This window comes from Ochotona curzoniae, unplaced genomic scaffold (assembly GCF_017591425.1).
Source record: "Ochotona curzoniae isolate NIBS_2020 unplaced genomic scaffold, NIBS_Ocur_1.0 contig_2173, whole genome shotgun sequence".
Classification (NCBI taxonomy): Eukaryota; Metazoa; Chordata; class Mammalia; order Lagomorpha; family Ochotonidae; genus Ochotona; species Ochotona curzoniae.
This window is the reverse complement of record NW_024465355.1, coordinates 22862-41830: the sequence shown is the minus strand read 5'-3', so window position 1 is coordinate 41830 and position 18969 is coordinate 22862. Positions and strand designations below refer to the sequence as shown.

The 18969-nt window shown below is 56.9% G+C and overlaps 5 protein-coding genes and 1 pseudogene across 5 annotated transcripts; all 6 read left to right on the top strand.

Moving 5' to 3' along the window:
• The first annotated feature begins 413 nt into the window (after positions 1-413).
• LOC121150531 lies at positions 414-3365 on the top strand (annotated as a pseudogene).
• Positions 3366-3520: 155 nt separating this feature from the next.
• LOC121150530 (ubiquitin carboxyl-terminal hydrolase 17-like protein 6) lies at positions 3521-6478 on the top strand. The gene is made up of 2 exons (XM_040971464.1): positions 3521-5016; positions 6471-6478. The coding sequence occupies exons 1-2, from the start codon at positions 3531-3533 to the stop codon at positions 6476-6478; spliced, it is 1494 nt and encodes a 497-aa protein (XP_040827398.1). The 5' UTR covers positions 3521-3530.
• A 47-nt stretch (positions 6479-6525) lies between these two features.
• LOC121150529 (ubiquitin carboxyl-terminal hydrolase 17-like protein 6) lies at positions 6526-9597 on the top strand. Its single transcript, XM_040971463.1, has 2 exons — positions 6526-8131; positions 9590-9597. Exons 1-2 carry the CDS (start codon positions 6646-6648, stop codon positions 9595-9597), a joined length of 1494 nt encoding a protein of 497 aa, XP_040827397.1. The 5' UTR covers positions 6526-6645.
• A 47-nt stretch (positions 9598-9644) lies between these two features.
• Positions 9645-12712, top strand: LOC121150528 (ubiquitin carboxyl-terminal hydrolase 17-like protein 6). Its single transcript, XM_040971461.1, has 2 exons — positions 9645-11250; positions 12705-12712. The coding sequence occupies exons 1-2, from the start codon at positions 9765-9767 to the stop codon at positions 12710-12712; spliced, it is 1494 nt and encodes a 497-aa protein (XP_040827395.1). The 5' UTR covers positions 9645-9764.
• Positions 12713-12759: 47 nt separating this feature from the next.
• On the top strand, positions 12760-15819 carry LOC121150527 (ubiquitin carboxyl-terminal hydrolase 17-like protein 6). Its single transcript, XM_040971460.1, has 2 exons — positions 12760-14365; positions 15812-15819. The coding sequence occupies exons 1-2, from the start codon at positions 12880-12882 to the stop codon at positions 15817-15819; spliced, it is 1494 nt and encodes a 497-aa protein (XP_040827394.1). The 5' UTR covers positions 12760-12879.
• Positions 15820-15866: 47 nt separating this feature from the next.
• On the top strand, positions 15867-18930 carry LOC121150526 (ubiquitin carboxyl-terminal hydrolase 17-like protein 6). The gene is made up of 2 exons (XM_040971459.1): positions 15867-17472; positions 18923-18930. Exons 1-2 carry the CDS (start codon positions 15987-15989, stop codon positions 18928-18930), a joined length of 1494 nt encoding a protein of 497 aa, XP_040827393.1. The 5' UTR covers positions 15867-15986.
• The last annotated feature ends 39 nt before the right edge of the window (positions 18931-18969 follow it).

Sequence of the window (18969 nt, the reverse complement as noted above, 5' to 3'; positions counted from 1 at the left end):
CACACACTCCTGACATGAGGTGATGCTTTCACCAAAGCTTTTATGGCATCCTAGCGTTCTATCACTCTTGGTTGTTGTTGTTTGTGAAATCTCTGGCATCAACCAGGCCATCATCCCCCGCTGGTTGCCATGTGGACAGAGAGCAAGGTGATGGTGGTAAGTCCATCCTCTCCCAGCGCTATGGAGAAGAGCAGGTGATGTGAGAAGTCCTGAGTGAGGAGGCTGTCCCGCCCTCAGGCCTCTGACCTCTTGCGCACTGGAAGCTGATTGGTGGAGCTGGCCGCTGGGGGGGGCGGGGTCGCGGGTCGAGTTGGCTATATAAGGGTGGTGAGTGGAGGAGAGCGTCCGTGATCTGAGCAAGATTGCAGAGAGGGAAGGCGAGAGTGGAACGCCAGCGCACAAGTCTCGGGACCATGGCCCCTGGAGTAGTGCCCAAGGCTGCTTCACTGCACTCGGGGGGTAAGTCTCTATTATCCAGGCGGGGCTTTGTATGTGCCAGGGAAGTGGTCAGCCCGGCCTCAGAAAGAGCCCAGCTGGACGAGGGTGTGGCTGCAGAGAACACAGAGCTGGCTGCCAGAGGGGAAGCTTCTCTGTGCTGGATGGAACCTTACGGCATCGGGGCTGGTCTGCAGAACCCGGGGAACGCCTGCTACATGAATGCAGCCTTCCAGTGTCTGACGTACACCCCGCCACTCGCCAATTATCTGCTGTCTCAGGAGCACTCCCGCACCTGCCAGCGCCGTTCAGAGCTCTGCACGCTCTGTGCTCTGGAAAGTCACTTCATTTGGGCTCTGCACAGTCCCAGCCACGTGATCCAGCCCTGTCAGGCATTGGCTGCTGGCTTTCACAGAAACCGCCAAGAAGATGCTCACGAGTTTCTGCTGTTCGCGCTGGATGCCCTCAGGGCAGCAGGCCTGCCTGGCCTCAACTGCCAGCTGGCGCCCTCTGAGGACCAGCCTCTAAGCCATCAGCTAGCTGGAGGCCACTGGAGGTCTCGAGTCACATGTCTCCAGTGCCAAGGCACTTCAGACACATGGGACCCTTACCTGGACATCGTGCTGGATATCCAGGCCGCCAAGAATGTGCAGGAAGCCTTGCGGCATTTGGTGAGCCCAGAAGAGCTGGACGGGGACAACGCCTATGATTGTGCTGCCTGCCTCAGGAAGACGCCTGCCTCCCGCACACTCACCTTGCACACGTGTGGGGATGTGCTCGTCTTGGTCTTGAAACGCTTTTCTGACTTCACGCGTGACAAAATGGCCAAGCCGGTGCACTATCCTGACCGTTTGGACATGAGGCCTTACCTGTCTCGGCAGAACGGGGGCCACTGGAGTACAGGCTCTATGCTGTCCTTGTGCACGTGGGCTTGCGTCGTGACCGAGGACATTACCTGTGCTACGTCAAAGCTGGCGACGGCCGCTGGTATGAGATGGATGACGCCAAGGTCACCGCCTGTGGCCTGGCTTCGGCCTTGAAGCAAAGTGCCTACGTGCTCTTTTACGTGCGCAAGGGTGGATGGGACGGGGCCAATGGGCAAGTGTCACGGGGCCAGGGAGCGCCCGCCTCTGGGCCTCGAGAGAGACACGACGCCAGGACCCCAGCAGAGCCTGCAAAGCCTTCCGACCCGGAAGCCGAACAAGGCCGGCAGCACTTGGAGCAGAGGATGCAGGAACTCAGCTTAGATGAGTGGAAATCCCTGCAAGAGCAGCAGCGGCCCAAGGGCTCCTTCAACCTCAGGAGAGTGGAGCCCAGCCTGCCGAGCAAGGCAGTCCTCATTCATCAGGCACGACCCAGCGTGCAGCCGACCAGCCATCCTGCGCCACACGAACGCTCCTGGCAGTGCAGCTCAGCTGGCCAGCCAACACATCAGCTGCCCGAGAATGCCAGCCAGCTCCCCGGTCTGGCAAGCAGAGGCAGAGCCAGAGCTCCCAAGAGGAAGAACAAACAGGCAAAGAGGCCGCTCCTGCGATTCTAGTCATTTCCCTAGTGGCAGGGGTCTTTCCCACGCTTTGCTTGGTGGGAGGGGGGTGTCCATCCGCGGGGGTGGGTCAGCACCTGCAGGGAGATTGTGGGTGCTGGTCTCATCTCTCAATAACGGACATACTTTTCGTGCATGCATCAACAGGGAGAGACACTTGCTTTCTTGGTTCATGTGTTTGCTGATTGATCAGTGCATCAAACACTCACACACGCACACTCGCAACATTGGCTGGCCCTACTTGATCTGGAAAGGGCATGGCAAATGCGTTGTGGAGCATACAGGCAGCTAGCCCCATGGCTCCATCACTGAAAGCCAGATGGGGCTGAGAATATACGGGGAATACTCAGCCAGGTCTTGTCTTTGGAGACAAGGGCTCCCCGTGCACATAGGCCTTGGGAAACCCAAGAGGACAAGTTGTGAGTGGGATGAGGGGAAATCAGTCGGGGCGGGGATTTGGGGCTTCCTCGATCCGCCAAGGAATCAATAAATTCATATTTAAAAATGAAACAAAGATTTGTTTTCTAAGAGTGCTGGTTAGTATTTCACTGTGATCACTGATGGAGCGATTGATCCATGGTTTGATAGGTGGATGGATGCATGGATGGATGGATGTATTCACCATTAGCCGGAGAGATAGAAAGAGAGTCAGAAAAGTGAGAAAGGGCAGAGAGAGAGAGAGAGACAGAGAGACCGAGACAGGGAGGAATGGAGACATTGAGTGTCCCAGGCACCCTGGTCCTCTCACCCAATCCCATCACAAGCTGAAGCTGAGAGGCAGGCACTGAAGGTCCAGCCAGTAGCTTCCTCTGAGTGTCCTGTTGGCTTCAGGGAGCCGAGGCTTTGGGCCGTGCTTGAGTGCCTTCCCAGGCCACAAGCGGGGAGCTGGAATGAAAGAGGATCATCCCGAACATGAGCGGGCACCTGTGTGGGAAGCCGGCCATGCAAGACAGAGGGTGTGGCCTCAAATCCTATTGAGTGTGTTTCCAGCGTGAGGGGATTTTAACCTGTGCTGGTGGGATTGCAATGGAACCAATCTCCCACCGAATATACATGTCTCCAAACTCTCTCTCTCTCTCTTTCTTACACACACTCACACACACTCACACAGACACAAACACACACACACAGACACACACACACACACACTCTCTGACATGAGGTGATGCTTTCACCAAAGCTTTATGGCATCCTAGCGTTCTATCACTCTTGGTTGTTGTTGTTTGTGAAATCTCTGGCATCAACCAGGCCATCATCCCCCGCTGGTTGCCATGTGGACAGAGAGCAAGGTGATGGTGGTAAGTCCATCCTCTCCCAGCGCTATGGAGAAGAGCAGGTGATGTGAGAATCCTGAGTGAGGAGGGCTGTCCCGCCCTCAGGCCTCTGACCTCTTGCGCACTGGAAGCTGATTGGTGGAGCTGGCCGCTGGGGGGCGGGTCGCGGGTCGAGTTGGCTATATAAGGGTGGTGAGTGGAGGAGAGCGTCCGTGATCTGAGCAAGATTGCAGAGAGGGAAGGCGAGAGTGGAACGCCAGCGCACAAGTCTCGGGACCATGGCCCCTGGAGTAGTGCCCAAGGCTGCTTCACTGCACTCGGGGGGTAAGTCTCATTATCCAGGCGGGGCTTTGTATGTGCCAGGGAAGTGGTCAGCCCGGCCTCAGAAAGAGCCCCAGCTGGACGAGGGTGTGGCTGCAGAGAACACAGAGCTGGCTGCCAGAGGGGAAGCTTCTCTGTGCTGGATGGAACCTTACGGCATCGGGGCTGGTCTGCAGAACCCGGGGAACGCCTGCTACATGAATGCAGCCCTCCAGTGTCTGACGTACACCCCGCCACTCGCCAATTATCTGCTGTCTCAGGAGCACTCCCGCACCTGCCAGCGCCGTTCAGAGCTCTGCACGCTCTGTGCTCTGGAAAGTCACTTCATTTGGGCTCTGCACAGTCCCGGCCACGTGATCCAGCCCTGTCAGGCATTGGCTGCTGGCTTTCACAGAAACCGCCAAGAAGATGCTCACGAGTTTCTGCTGTTCGCGCTGGATGCCCTCAGGGCAGCAGGCCTGCCTGGCCTCAACTGCCAGCTGGCGCCCTCTGAGGACCAGCCTCTAAGCCATCAGCTAGCTGGAGGCCACTGGAGGTCTCGAGTCACATGTCTCCAGTGCCAAGGCACTTCAGACACATGGGACCCTTACCTGGACATCGTGCTGGATATCCAGGCCGCCAAGAATGTGCAGGAAGCCTTGCGGCATTTGGTGAGCCCGGAAGAGCTGGACGGGGACAACGCCTATGATTGTGCTGCCTGCCTCAGGAAGACGCCTGCCTCCCGCACACTCACCTTGCACACGTGTGGGGATGTGCTCGTCTTGGTCTTGAAACGCTTTTCTGACTTCACGCGTGACAAAATGGCCAAGCCGGTGCACTATCCTGACCGTTTGGACATGAGGCCTTACCTGTCTCGGCAGAACGGGGGGCCACTGGAGTACAGGCTCTATGCTGTCCTTGTGCACGTGGGCTTGCGTCGTGACCGAGGACATTACCTGTGCTACGTCAAAGCTGGCGACGGCCGCTGGTATGAGATGGATGACGCCAAGGTCACCGCCTGTGGCCTGGCTTCGGCCTTGAAGCAAAGTGCCTACGTGCTCTTTTACGTGCGCAAGGGTGGATGGGACGGGGCCAATGGGCAAGTGTCACGGGGCCAGGGAGCGCCCGCCTCTGGGCCTCGAGAGAGACACGACGCCAGGACCCCAGCAGAGCCTGCAAAGCCTTCCGACCCGGAAGCCGAACAAGGCCGGCAGCACTTGGAGCAGAGGATGCAGGAACTCAGCTTAGATGAGTGGAAATCCCTGCAAGAGCAGCAGCGGCCCAAGGGCTCCTTCAACCTCAGGAGAGTGGAGCCCAGCCTGCCGAGCAAGGCAGTCCTCATTCATCAGGCACGACCCAGCGTGCAGCCGACCAGCCATCCTGCGCCACACGAACGCTCCTGGCAGTGCAGCTCAGCTGGCCAGCCAACACATCAGCTGCCCGAGAATGCCAGCCAGCTCCCCGGTCTGGCAAGCAGAGGCAGAGCCAGAGCTCCCAAGAGGAAGAACAAACAGGCAAAGAGGCCGCTCCTGCGATTCTAGTCATTTCCCTAGTGGCAGGGGTCTTTCCCACGCTTTGCTTGGTGGGAGGGGGGTGTCCATCCGCGGGGGTGGGTCAGCACCTGCAGGGAGATTGTGGGTGCTGGTCTCATCTCTCAATAACGGACATACTTTTCGTGCATGCATCAACAGGGAGAGACACTTGCTTTCTTGGTTCATGTGTTTGCTGATTGATCAGTGCATCAAACACTCACACACGCACACTCGCAACATTGGCTGGCCCTACTTGATCTGGAAAGGGCATGGCAAATGCGTTGTGGAGCATACAGGCAGCTAGCCCCATGGCTCCATCACTGAAAGCCAGATGGGGCTGAGAATATACGGGGAATACTCAGCCAGGTCTTGTCTTTGGAGACAAGGGCTCCCCGTGCACATAGGCCTTGGGAAACCCAAGAGGACAAGTTGTGAGTGGGATGAGGGGAAATCAGTCGGGGCGGGGATTTGGGGCTTCCTCGATCCGCCAAGGAATCAATAAATTCATATTTAAAAATGAAACAAAGATTTGTTTTCTAAGAGTGCTGGTTAGTATTTCACTGTGATCACTGATGGAGCGATTGATCCATGGTTTGATAGGTGGATGGATGCATGGATGGATGGATGTATTCACCATTAGCCGGAGAGATAGAAAGAGAGTCAGAAAAGTGAGAAAGGGCAGAGAGAGAGAGAGAGACAGAGAGACCGAGACAGGGAGGAATGGAGACATTGAGTGTCCCAGGCACCCTGGTCCTCTCACCCAATCCCATCACAAGCTGAAGCTGAGAGGCAGGCACTGAAGGTCCAGCCAGTAGCTTCCTCTGAGTGTCCTGGTTGGCTTCAGGGAGCCGAGGCTTTGGGCCGTGCTTGAGTGCCTTCCCAGGCCACAAGCGGGGAGCTGGAATGAAAGAGGATCATCCCGAACATGAGCGGGCACCTGTGTGGGAAGCCGGCCATGCAAGACAGAGGGTGTGGCCTCAAATCCTATTGAGTGTGTTTCCAGCGTGAGGGGATTTTAACCTGTGCTGGTGGGATTGCAATGGAACCAATCTCCCACCGAATATACATGTCTCCAAACTCTCTCTCTCTCTCTCTCTCTTACACACACTCACACACACTCACACAGACACACACACACACACACACACACACACACTCTCTGACATGAGGTGATGCTTTCACCAAAGCTTTATGGCATCCTAGCGTTCTATCACTCTTGGTTGTTGTTGTTTGTGAAATCTCTGGCATCAACCAGGCCATCATCCCCCGCTGGTTGCCATGTGGACAGAGAGCAAGGTGATGGTGGTAAGTCCATCCTCTCCCAGCGCTATGGAGAAGAGCAGGTGATGTGAGAAGTCCTGAGTGAGGAGGCTGTCCCGCCCTCAGGCCTCTGACCTCTTGCGCACTGGAAGCTGATTGGTGGAGCTGGCCGCTGGGGGGCGGGGTCGCGGGTCGAGTTGGCTATATAAGGGTGGTGAGTGGAGGGAGAGCGTCCGTGATCTGAGCAAGATTGCAGAGAGGGAAGGCGAGAGTGGAACGCCAGCGCACAAGTCTCGGGACCATGGCCCCTGGAGTAGTGCCCAAGGCTGCTTCACTGCACTCGGGGGGTAAGTCTCATTATCCAGGCGGGGCTTTGTATGTGCCAGGGAAGTGGTCAGCCCGGCCTCAGAAAGAGCCCCAGCTGGACGAGGGTGTGGCTGCAGAGAACACAGAGCTGGCTGCCAGAGGGGAAGCTTCTCTGTGCTGGATGGAACCTTACGGCATCGGGGCTGGTCTGCAGAACCCGGGGAACGCCTGCTACATGAATGCAGCCCTCCAGTGTCTGACGTACACCCCGCCACTCGCCAATTATCTGCTGTCTCAGGAGCACTCCCGCACCTGCCAGCGCCGTTCAGAGCTCTGCACGCTCTGTGCTCTGGAAAGTCACTTCATTTGGGCTCTGCACAGTCCCGGCCACGTGATCCAGCCCTGTCAGGCATTGGCTGCTGGCTTTCACAGAAACCGCCAAGAAGATGCTCACGAGTTTCTGCTGTTCGCGCTGGATGCCCTCAGGGCAGCAGGCCTGCCTGGCCTCAACTGCCAGCTGGCGCCCTCTGAGGACCAGCCTCTAAGCCATCAGCTAGCTGGAGGCCACTGGAGGTCTCGAGTCACATGTCTCCAGTGCCAAGGCACTTCAGACACATGGGACCCTTACCTGGACATCGTGCTGGATATCCAGGCCGCCAAGAATGTGCAGGAAGCCTTGCGGCATTTGGTGAGCCCGGAAGAGCTGGACGGGGACAACGCCTATGATTGTGCTGCCTGCCTCAGGAAGACGCCTGCCTCCCGCACACTCACCTTGCACACGTGTGGGGATGTGCTCGTCTTGGTCTTGAAACGCTTTTCTGACTTCACGCGTGACAAAATGGCCAAGCCGGTGCACTATCCTGACCGTTTGGACATGAGGCCTTACCTGTCTCGGCAGAACGGGGGGCCACTGGAGTACAGGCTCTATGCTGTCCTTGTGCACGTGGGCTTGCGTCGTGACCGAGGACATTACCTGTGCTACGTCAAAGCTGGCGACGGCCGCTGGTATGAGATGGATGACGCCAAGGTCACCGCCTGTGGCCTGGCTTCGGCCTTGAAGCAAAGTGCCTACGTGCTCTTTTACGTGCGCAAGGGTGGATGGGACGGGGCCAATGGGCAAGTGTCACGGGGCCAGGGAGCGCCCGCCTCTGGGCCTCGAGAGAGACACGACGCCAGGACCCCAGCAGAGCCTGCAAAGCCTTCCGACCCGGAAGCCGAACAAGGCCGGCAGCACTTGGAGCAGAGGATGCAGGAACTCAGCTTAGATGAGTGGAAATCCCTGCAAGAGCAGCAGCGGCCCAAGGGCTCCTTCAACCTCAGGAGAGTGGAGCCCAGCCTGCCGAGCAAGGCAGTCCTCATTCATCAGGCACGACCCAGCGTGCAGCCGACCAGCCATCCTGCGCCACACGAACGCTCCTGGCAGTGCAGCTCAGCTGGCCAGCCAACACATCAGCTGCCCGAGAATGCCAGCCAGCTCCCCGGTCTGGCAAGCAGAGGCAGAGCCAGAGCTCCCAAGAGGAAGAACAAACAGGCAAAGAGGCCGCTCCTGCGATTCTAGTCATTTCCCTAGTGGCAGGGGTCTTTCCCACGCTTTGCTTGGTGGGAGGGGGGTGTCCATCCGCGGGGGTGGGTCAGCACCTGCAGGGAGATTGTGGGTGCTGGTCTCATCTCTCAATAACGGACATACTTTTCGTGCATGCATCAACAGGGAGAGACACTTGCTTTCTTGGTTCATGTGTTTGCTGATTGATCAGTGCATCAAACACTCACACACGCACACTCGCAACATTGGCTGGCCCTACTTGATCTGGAAAGGGCATGGCAAATGCGTTGTGGAGCATACAGGCAGCTAGCCCCATGGCTCCATCACTGAAAGCCAGATGGGGCTGAGAATATACGGGGAATACTCAGCCAGGTCTTGTCTTTGGAGACAAGGGCTCCCCGTGCACATAGGCCTTGGGAAACCCAAGAGGACAAGTTGTGAGTGGGATGAGGGGAAATCAGTCGGGGCGGGGATTTGGGGCTTCCTCGATCCGCCAAGGAATCAATAAATTCATATTTAAAAATGAAACAAAGATTTGTTTTCTAAGAGTGCTGGTTAGTATTTCACTGTGATCACTGATGGAGCGATTGATCCATGGTTTGATAGGTGGATGGATGCATGGATGGATGGATGTATTCACCATTAGCCGGAGAGATAGAAAGAGAGTCAGAAAAGTGAGAAAGGGCAGAGAGAGAGAGAGAGACAGAGAGACCGAGACAGGGAGGAATGGAGACATTGAGTGTCCCAGGCACCCTGGTCCTCTCACCCAATCCCATCACAAGCTGAAGCTGAGAGGCAGGCACTGAAGGTCCAGCCAGTAGCTTCCTCTGAGTGTCCTCGTTGGCTTCAGGGAGCCGAGGCTTTGGGCCGTGCTTGAGTGCCTTCCCAGGCCACAAGCGGGGAGCTGGAATGAAAGAGGATCATCCCGAACATGAGCGGGCACCTGTGTGGGAAGCCGGCCATGCAAGACAGAGGGTGTGGCCTCAAATCCTATTGAGTGTGTTTCCAGCGTGAGGGGATTTTAACCTGTGCTGGTGGGATTGCAATGGAACCAATCTCCCACCGAATATACATGTCTCCAAACTCTCTCTCTCTCTCTCTCTCTTACACACACTCACACACACTCACACAGACACACACACACACACACACACACACACACACACTCTCTGACATGAGGTGATGCTTTCACCAAAGCTTTATGGCATCCTAGCGTTCTATCACTCTTGGTTGTTGTTGTTTGTGAAATCTCTGGCATCAACCAGGCCATCATCCCCCGCTGGTTGCCATGTGGACAGAGAGCAAGGTGATGGTGGTAAGTCCATCCTCTCCCAGCGCTATGGAGAAGAGCAGGTGATGTGAGAAGTCCTGAGTGAGGAGGCTGTCCCGCCCTCAGGCCTCTGACCTCTTGCGCACTGGAAGCTGATTGGTGGAGCTGGCCGCTGGGGGGCGGGGTCGCGGGTCGAGTTGGCTATATAAGGGTGGTGAGTGGAGGGAGAGCGTCCGTGATCTGAGCAAGATTGCAGAGAGGGAAGGCGAGAGTGGAACGCCAGCGCACAAGTCTCGGGACCATGGCCCCTGGAGTAGTGCCCAAGGCTGCTTCACTGCACTCGGGGGGTAAGTCTCATTATCCAGGCGGGGCTTTGTATGTGCCAGGGAAGTGGTCAGCCCGGCCTCAGAAAGAGCCCCAGCTGGACGAGGGTGTGGCTGCAGAGAACACAGAGCTGGCTGCCAGAGGGGAAGCTTCTCTGTGCTGGATGGAACCTTACGGCATCGGGGCTGGTCTGCAGAACCCGGGGAACGCCTGCTACATGAATGCAGCCCTCCAGTGTCTGACGTACACCCCGCCACTCGCCAATTATCTGCTGTCTCAGGAGCACTCCCGCACCTGCCAGCGCCGTTCAGAGCTCTGCACGCTCTGTGCTCTGGAAAGTCACTTCATTTGGGCTCTGCACAGTCCCGGCCACGTGATCCAGCCCTGTCAGGCATTGGCTGCTGGCTTTCACAGAAACCGCCAAGAAGATGCTCACGAGTTTCTGATGTTCGCGCTGGATGCCCTCAGGGCAGCAGGCCTGCCTGGCCTCAACTGCCAGCTGGCGCCCTCTGAGGACCAGCCTCTAAGCCATCAGCTAGCTGGAGGCCACTGGAGGTCTCGAGTCACATGTCTCCAGTGCCAAGGCACTTCAGACACATGGGACCCTTACCTGGACATCGTGCTGGATATCCAGGCCGCCAAGAATGTGCAGGAAGCCTTGCGGCATTTGGTGAGCCCGGAAGAGCTGGACGGGGACAACGCCTATGATTGTGCTGCCTGCCTCAGGAAGACGCCTGCCTCCCGCACACTCACCTTGCACACGTGTGGGGATGTGCTCGTCTTGGTCTTGAAACGCTTTTCTGACTTCACGCGTGACAAAATGGCCAAGCCGGTGCACTATCCTGACCGTTTGGACATGAGGCCTTACCTGTCTCGGCAGAACGGGGGGCCACTGGAGTACAGGCTCTATGCTGTCCTTGTGCACGTGGGCTTGCGTCGTGACCGAGGACATTACCTGTGCTACGTCAAAGCTGGCGACGGCCGCTGGTATGAGATGGATGACGCCAAGGTCACCGCCTGTGGCCTGGCTTCGGCCTTGAAGCAAAGTGCCTACGTGCTCTTTTACGTGCGCAAGGGTGGATGGGACGGGGCCAATGGGCAAGTGTCACGGGGCCAGGGAGCGCCCGCCTCTGGGCCTCGAGAGAGACACGACGCCAGGACCCCAGCAGAGCCTGCAAAGCCTTCCGACCCGGAAGCCGAACAAGGCCGGCAGCACTTGGAGCAGAGGATGCAGGAACTCAGCTTAGATGAGTGGAAATCCCTGCAAGAGCAGCAGCGGCCCAAGGGCTCCTTCAACCTCAGGAGAGTGGAGCCCAGCCTGCCGAGCAAGGCAGTCCTCATTCATCAGGCACGACCCAGCGTGCAGCCGACCAGCCATCCTGCGCCACACGAACGCTCCTGGCAGTGCAGCTCAGCTGGCCAGCCAACACATCAGCTGCCCGAGAATGCCAGCCAGCTCCCCGGTCTGGCAAGCAGAGGCAGAGCCAGAGCTCCCAAGAGGAAGAACAAACAGGCAAAGAGGCCGCTCCTGCGATTCTAGTCATTTCCCTAGTGGCAGGGGTCTTTCCCACGCTTTGCTTGGTGGGAGGGGGGTGTCCATCCGCGGGGGTGGGTCAGCACCTGCAGGGAGATTGTGGGTGCTGGTCTCATCTCTCAATAACGGACATACTTTTCGTGCATGCATCAACAGGGAGAGACACTTGCTTTCTTGGTTCATGTGTTTGCTGATTGATCAGTGCATCAAACACTCACACACGCACACTCGCAACATTGGCTGGCCCTACTTGATCTGGAAAGGGCATGGCAAATGCGTTGTGGAGCATACAGGCAGCTAGCCCCATGGCTCCATCACTGAAAGCCAGATGGGGCTGAGAATATACGGGGAATACTCAGCCAGGTCTTGTCTTTGGAGACAAGGGCTCCCCGTGCACATAGGCCTTGGGAAACCCAAGAGGACAAGTTGTGAGTGGGATGAGGGGAAATCAGTCGGGGCGGGGATTTGGGGCTTCCTCGATCCGCCAAGGAATCAATAAATTCATATTTAAAAATGAAACAAAGATTTGTTTTCTAAGAGTGCTGGTTAGTATTTCACTGTGATCACTGATGGAGCGATTGATCCATGGTTTGATAGGTGGATGGATGCATGGATGGATGGATGTATTCACCATTAGCCGGAGAGATAGAAAGAGAGTCAGAAAAGTGAGAAAGGGCAGAGAGAGAGAGAGAGACAGAGAGACCGAGACAGGGAGGAATGGAGACATTGAGTGTCCCAGGCACCCTGGTCCTCTCACCCAATCCCATCACAAGCTGAAGCTGAGAGGCAGGCACTGAAGGTCCAGCCAGTAGCTTCCTCTGAGTGTCCTCGTTGGCTTCAGGGAGCCGAGGCTTTGGGCCGTGCTTGAGTGCCTTCCCAGGCCACAAGCGGGGAGCTGGAATGAAAGAGGATCATCCCGAACATGAGCGGGCACCTGTGTGGGAAGCCGGCCATGCAAGACAGAGGGTGTGGCCTCAAATCCTATTGAGTGTGTTTCCAGCGTGAGGGGATTTTAACCTGTGCTGGTGGGATTGCAATGGAACCAATCTCCCACCGAATATACATGTCTCCAAACTCTCTCTCTCTCTCTCTCTCTTACACACACTCACACACACTCACACAGACACACACACACACACACACACACACACACTCTCTGACATGAGGTGATGCTTTCACCAAAGCTTTATGGCATCCTAGCGTTCTATCACTCTTGGTTGTTGTTGTTTGTGAAATCTCTGGCATCAACCAGGCCATCATCCCCCGCTGGTTGCCATGTGGACAGAGAGCAAGGTGATGGTGGTAAGTCCATCCTCTCCCAGCGCTATGGAGAAGAGCAGGTGATGTGAGAAGTCCTGAGTGAGGAGGCTGTCCCGCCCTCAGGCCTCTGACCTCTTGCGCACTGGAAGCTGATTGGTGGAGCTGGCCGCTGGGGGGCGGGGTCGCGGGTCGAGTTGGCTATATAAGGGTGGTGAGTGGAGGGAGAGCGTCCGTGATCTGAGCAAGATTGCAGAGAGGGAAGGCGAGAGTGGAACGCCAGCGCACAAGTCTCGGGACCATGGCCCCTGGAGTAGTGCCCAAGGCTGCTTCACTGCACTCGGGGGGTAAGTCTCATTATCCAGGCGGGGCTTTGTATGTGCCAGGGAAGTGGTCAGCCCGGCCTCAGAAAGAGCCCCAGCTGGACGAGGGTGTGGCTGCAGAGAACACAGAGCTGGCTGCCAGAGGGGAAGCTTCTCTGTGCTGGATGGAACCTTACGGCATCGGGGCTGGTCTGCAGAACCCGGGGAACGCCTGCTACATGAATGCAGCCCTCCAGTGTCTGACGTACACCCCGCCACTCGCCAATTATCTGCTGTCTCAGGAGCACTCCCGCACCTGCCAGCGCCGTTCAGAGCTCTGCACGCTCTGTGCTCTGGAAAGTCACTTCATTTGGGCTCTGCACAGTCCCGGCCACGTGATCCAGCCCTGTCAGGCATTGGCTGCTGGCTTTCACAGAAACCGCCAAGAAGATGCTCACGAGTTTCTGATGTTCGCGCTGGATGCCCTCAGGGCAGCAGGCCTGCCTGGCCTCAACTGCCAGCTGGCGCCCTCTGAGGACCAGCCTCTAAGCCATCAGCTAGCTGGAGGCCACTGGAGGTCTCGAGTCACATGTCTCCAGTGCCAAGGCACTTCAGACACATGGGACCCTTACCTGGACATCGTGCTGGATATCCAGGCCGCCAAGAATGTGCAGGAAGCCTTGCGGCATTTGGTGAGCCCGGAAGAGCTGGACGGGGACAACGCCTATGATTGTGCTGCCTGCCTCAGGAAGACGCCTGCCTCCCGCACACTCACCTTGCACACGTGTGGGGATGTGCTCGTCTTGGTCTTGAAACGCTTTTCTGACTTCACGCGTGACAAAATGGCCAAGCCGGTGCACTATCCTGACCGTTTGGACATGAGGCCTTACCTGTCTCGGCAGAACGGGGGGCCACTGGAGTACAGGCTCTATGCTGTCCTTGTGCACGTGGGCTTGCGTCGTGACCGAGGACATTACCTGTGCTACGTCAAAGCTGGCGACGGCCGCTGGTATGAGATGGATGACGCCAAGGTCACCGCCTGTGGCCTGGCTTCGGCCTTGAAGCAAAGTGCCTACGTGCTCTTTTACGTGCGCAAGGGTGGATGGGACGGGGCCAATGGGCAAGTGTCACGGGGCCAGGGAGCGCCCGCCTCTGGGCCTCGAGAGAGACACGACGCCAGGACCCCAGCAGAGCCTGCAAAGCCTTCCGACCCGGAAGCCGAACAAGGCCGGCAGCACTTGGAGCAGAGGATGCAGGAACTCAGCTTAGATGAGTGGAAATCCCTGCAAGAGCAGCAGCGGCCCAAGGGCTCCTTCAACCTCAGGAGAGTGGAGCCCAGCCTGCCGAGCAAGGCAGTCCTCATTCATCAGGCACGACCCAGCGTGCAGCCGACCAGCCATCCTGCGCCACACGAACGCTCCTGGCAGTGCAGCTCAGCTGGCCAGCCAACACATCAGCTGCCCGAGAATGCCAGCCAGCTCCCCGGTCTGGCAAGCAGAGGCAGAGCCAGAGCTCCCAAGAGGAAGAACAAACAGGCAAAGAGGCCGCTCCTGCGATTCTAGTCATTTCCCTAGTGGCAGGGGTCTTTCCCACGCTTTGCTTGGTGGGAGGGGGGTGTCCATCCGCGGGGGTGGGTCAGCACCTGCAGGGAGATTGTGGGTGCTGGTCTCATCTCTCAATAACGGACATACTTTTCGTGCATGCATCAACAGGGAGAGACACTTGCTTTCTTGGTTCATGTGTTTGCTGATTGATCAGTGCATCAAACACTCACACACGCACACTCGCAACATTGGCTGGCCCTACTTGATCTGGAAAGGGCATGGCAAATGCGTTGTGGAGCATACAGGCAGCTAGCCCCATGGCTCCATCACTGAAAGCCAGATGGGGCTGAGAATATACGGGGAATACTCAGCCAGGTCTTGTCTTTGGAGACAAGGGCTCCCCGTGCACATAGGCCTTGGGAAACCCAAGAGGACAAGTTGTGAGTGGGATGAGGGGAAATCAGTCGGGGCGGGGATTTGGGGCTTCCTCGATCCGCCAAGGAATCAATAAATTCATATTTAAAAATGAAACAAAGATTTGTTTTCTAAGAGTGCTGGTTAGTATTTCACTGTGATCACTGATGGAGCGATTGATCCATGGTTTGATAGGTGGATGGATGCATGGATGGATGGATGTATTCACCATTAGCCGGAGAGATAGAAAGAGAGTCAGAAAAGTGAGAAAGGGCAGAGAGAGAGAGAGAGACAGAGAGACCGAGACAGGGAGGAATGGAGACATTGAGTGTCCCAGGCACCCTGGTCCTCTCACCCAATCCCATCACAAGCTGAAGCTGAGAGGCAGGCACTGAAGGTCCAGCCAGTAGCTTCCTCTGAGTGTCCTCGTTGGCTTCAGGGAGCCGAGGCTTTGGGCCGTGCTTGAGTGCCTTCCCAGGCCACAAGCGGGGAGCTGGAATGAAAGAGGATCATCCCGAACATGAGCGGGCACCTGTGTGGGAAGCCGGCCATGCAAGACAGAGGGTGTGGCCTCAAATCCTATTGAGTGTGTTTCCAGCGTGAGGGGATTTTAACCTGTGCTGGTGGGATTGCAATGGAACCAATCTCCCACCGAATATACATGTCTCCAAACTCTCTCTCTCTCTCTCTTACACACACTCACACACACACACACACACACACACACACACACACACACACACTCTCTGACATGAGGTGATGCTTTCACCAAAGCTTTATGGCATCCTAGCGTTCTATCACTCTTGGTTGTTGTTGTTTGTGAAATCTCTGGCATCAACCAGGCCATCATCCCCCGCTGGTTGCCATGTGGACAGAGAGCAAGGTGATGGTGGTAAGTCCATCCTCTCCCAGCGCTATGGAGAAGAGCAGGTGATGTGAGAAGTCCTGAGTGAGGAGGCTGTCCCGCCCTCAGGCCTCTGACCTCTTGCGCACTGGAAGCTGATTGGTGGAGCTGGCCGCTGGGGGGCGGGGTCGCGGGTCGAGTTGGCTATATAAGGGTGGTGAGTGGAGGGAGAGCGTCCGTGATCTGAGCAAGATTGCAGAGAGGGAAGGCGAGAGTGGAACGCCAGCGCACAAGTCTCGGGACCATGGCCCCTGGAGTAGTGCCCAAGGCTGCTTCACTGCACTCGGGGGGTAAGTCTCATTATCCAGGCGGGGCTTTGTATGTGCCAGGGAAGTGGTCAGCCCGGCCTCAGAAAGAGCCCCAGCTGGACGAGGGTGTGGCTGCAGAGAACACAGAGCTGGCTGCCAGAGGGGAAGCTTCTCTGTGCTGGATGGAACCTTACGGCATCGGGGCTGGTCTGCAGAACCCGGGGAACGCCTGCTACATGAATGCAGCCCTCCAGTGTCTGACGTACACCCCGCCACTCGCCAATTATCTGCTGTCTCAGGAGCACTCCCGCACCTGCCAGCGCCGTTCAGAGCTCTGCACGCTCTGTGCTCTGGAAAGTCACTTCATTTGGGCTCTGCACAGTCCCGGCCACGTGATCCAGCCCTGTCAGGCATTGGCTGCTGGCTTTCACAGAAACCGCCAAGAAGATGCTCACGAGTTTCTGATGTTCGCGCTGGATGCCCTCAGGGCAGCAGGCCTGCCTGGCCTCAACTGCCAGCTGGCGCCCTCTGAGGACCAGCCTCTAAGCCATCAGCTAGCTGGAGGCCACTGGAGGTCTCGAGTCACATGTCTCCAGTGCCAAGGCACTTCAGACACATGGGACCCTTACCTGGACATCGTGCTGGATATCCAGGCCGCCAAGAATGTGCAGGAAGCCTTGCGGCATTTGGTGAGCCCGGAAGAGCTGGACGGGGACAACGCCTATGATTGTGCTGCCTGCCTCAGGAAGACGCCTGCCTCCCGCACACTCACCTTGCACACGTGTGGGGATGTGCTCGTCTTGGTCTTGAAACGCTTTTCTGACTTCACGCGTGACAAAATGGCCAAGCCGGTGCACTATCCTGACCGTTTGGACATGAGGCCTTACCTGTCTCGGCAGAACGGGGGGCCACTGGAGTACAGGCTCTATGCTGTCCTTGTGCACGTGGGCTTGCGTCGTGACCGAGGACATTACCTGTGCTACGTCAAAGCTGGCGACGGCCGCTGGTATGAGATGGATGACGCCAAGGTCACCGCCTGTGGCCTGGCTTCGGCCTTGAAGCAAAGTGCCTACGTGCTCTTTTACGTGCGCAAGGGTGGATGGGACGGGGCCAATGGGCAAGTGTCACGGGGCCAGGGAGCGCCCGCCTCTGGGCCTCGAGAGAGACACGACGCCAGGACCCCAGCAGAGCCTGCAAAGCCTTCCGACCCGGAAGCCGAACAAGGCCGGCAGCACTTGGAGCAGAGGATGCAGGAACTCAGCTTAGATGAGTGGAAATCCCTGCAAGAGCAGCAGCGGCCCAAGGGCTCCTTCAACCTCAGGAGAGTGGAGCCCAGCCTGCCGAGCAAGGCAGTCCTCATTCATCAGGCACGACCCAGCGTGCAGCCGACCAGCCATCCTGCGCCACACGAACGCTCCTGGCAGTGCAGCTCAGCTGGCCAGCCAACACATCAGCTGCCCGAGAATGCCAGCCAGCTCCCCGGTCTGGCAAGCAGAGGCAGAGCCAGAGCTCCCAAGAGGAAGAACAAACAGGCAAAGAGGCCGCTCCTGCGATTCTAGTCATTTCCCTAGTGGCAGGGGTCTTTCCCACGCTTTGCTTGGTGGGAGGGGGGTGTCCATCCGCGGGGGTGGGTCAGCACCTGCAGGGAGATTGTGGGTGCTGGTCTCATCTCTCAATAACGGACATACTTTTCGTGCATGCATCAACAGGGAGAGACACTTGCTTTCTTGGTTCATGTGTTTGCTGATTGATCAGTGCATCAAACACTCACACACGCACACTCGCAACATTGGCTGGCCCTACTTGATCTGGAAAGGGCATGGCAAATGCGTTGTGGAGCATACAGGCAGCTAGCCCCATGGCTCCATCACTGAAAGCCAGATGGGGCTGAGAATATACGGGGAATACTCAGCCAGGTCTTGTCTTTGGAGACAAGGGCTCCCCGTGCACATAGGCCTTGGGAAACCCAAGAGGACAAGTTGTGAGTGGGATGAGGGGAAATCAGTCGGGGCGGGGATTTGGGGCTTCCTCGATCCGCCAAGGAATCAATAAATTCATATTTAAAAATGAAACAAAGATTTGTTTTCTAAGAGTGCTGGTTAGTATTTCACTGTGATCACTGATGGAGCGATTGATCCATGGTTTGATAGGTGGATGGATGCATGGATGGATGGATGTATTCACCATTAGCCGGAGAGATAGAAAGAGAGTCAGAAAAGTGAGAAAGGGCAGAGAGAGAGAGAGAGACAGAGAGACCGAGACAGGGAGGAATGGAGACATTGAGTGTCCCAGGCACCCTGGTCCTCTCACCCAATCCCATCACAAGCTGAAGCTGAGAGGCAGGCACTGAAGGTCCAGCCAGTAGCTTCCTCTGAGTGTCCTCGTTGGCTTCAGGGAGCCGAGGCTTTGGGCCGTGCTTGAGTGCCTTCCCAGGCCACAAGCGGGGAGCTGGAATGAAAGAGGATCATCCCGAACATGAGCGGGCACCTGTGTGGGAAGCCGGCCATGCAAGACAGAGGGTGTGGCCTCAAATCCTATTGAGTGTGTTTCCAGCGTGAGGGGATTTTAACCTGTGCTGGTGGGATTGCAATGGAACCAATCTCCCACCGAATATACATGTCTCCAAACTCTCTCTCTCTCTCTCTCTCTTACACACACTCACACACACTCACACACACACACACACACACACACACACACACTCTCTGACATGAGGTGATGCTTTCACCAAAGCTTTATGGCATCCTAGCGTTCTATCACTCTTGGTTGTTGTTGTTTGTGAAATCTCTGGCATCAACCAGGCCATCATCCCCCGCTGGTTGCCATGTGGACAGAGAGCAAGGTGATGGTGGTAAGTCCATCCTCTCCCAGCGCTATGGAGAAGAGCAGGTGATGTGAGAAGTCCTGAGTGAGGAGGCTGTCCCGCCCTCAGGCCTCTGACCTCTTGCGCACTGGAAGCTGATTGGTGGAGCTGGCCGC

Excerpts from the sequence above, each read along its gene's own strand:
- LOC121150530 (XM_040971464.1), top strand. The coding sequence starts at position 3,531 with ATGGCCCCTGGAGTAGTGCCCAAGGCTGCTTCACTGCACTCGGGGGGT.
- LOC121150529 (XM_040971463.1), top strand. The coding sequence starts at position 6,646 with ATGGCCCCTGGAGTAGTGCCCAAGGCTGCTTCACTGCACTCGGGGGGT.
- LOC121150528 (XM_040971461.1), top strand. The coding sequence starts at position 9,765 with ATGGCCCCTGGAGTAGTGCCCAAGGCTGCTTCACTGCACTCGGGGGGT.
- LOC121150527 (XM_040971460.1), top strand. The coding sequence starts at position 12,880 with ATGGCCCCTGGAGTAGTGCCCAAGGCTGCTTCACTGCACTCGGGGGGT.
- LOC121150526 (XM_040971459.1), top strand. The coding sequence starts at position 15,987 with ATGGCCCCTGGAGTAGTGCCCAAGGCTGCTTCACTGCACTCGGGGGGT.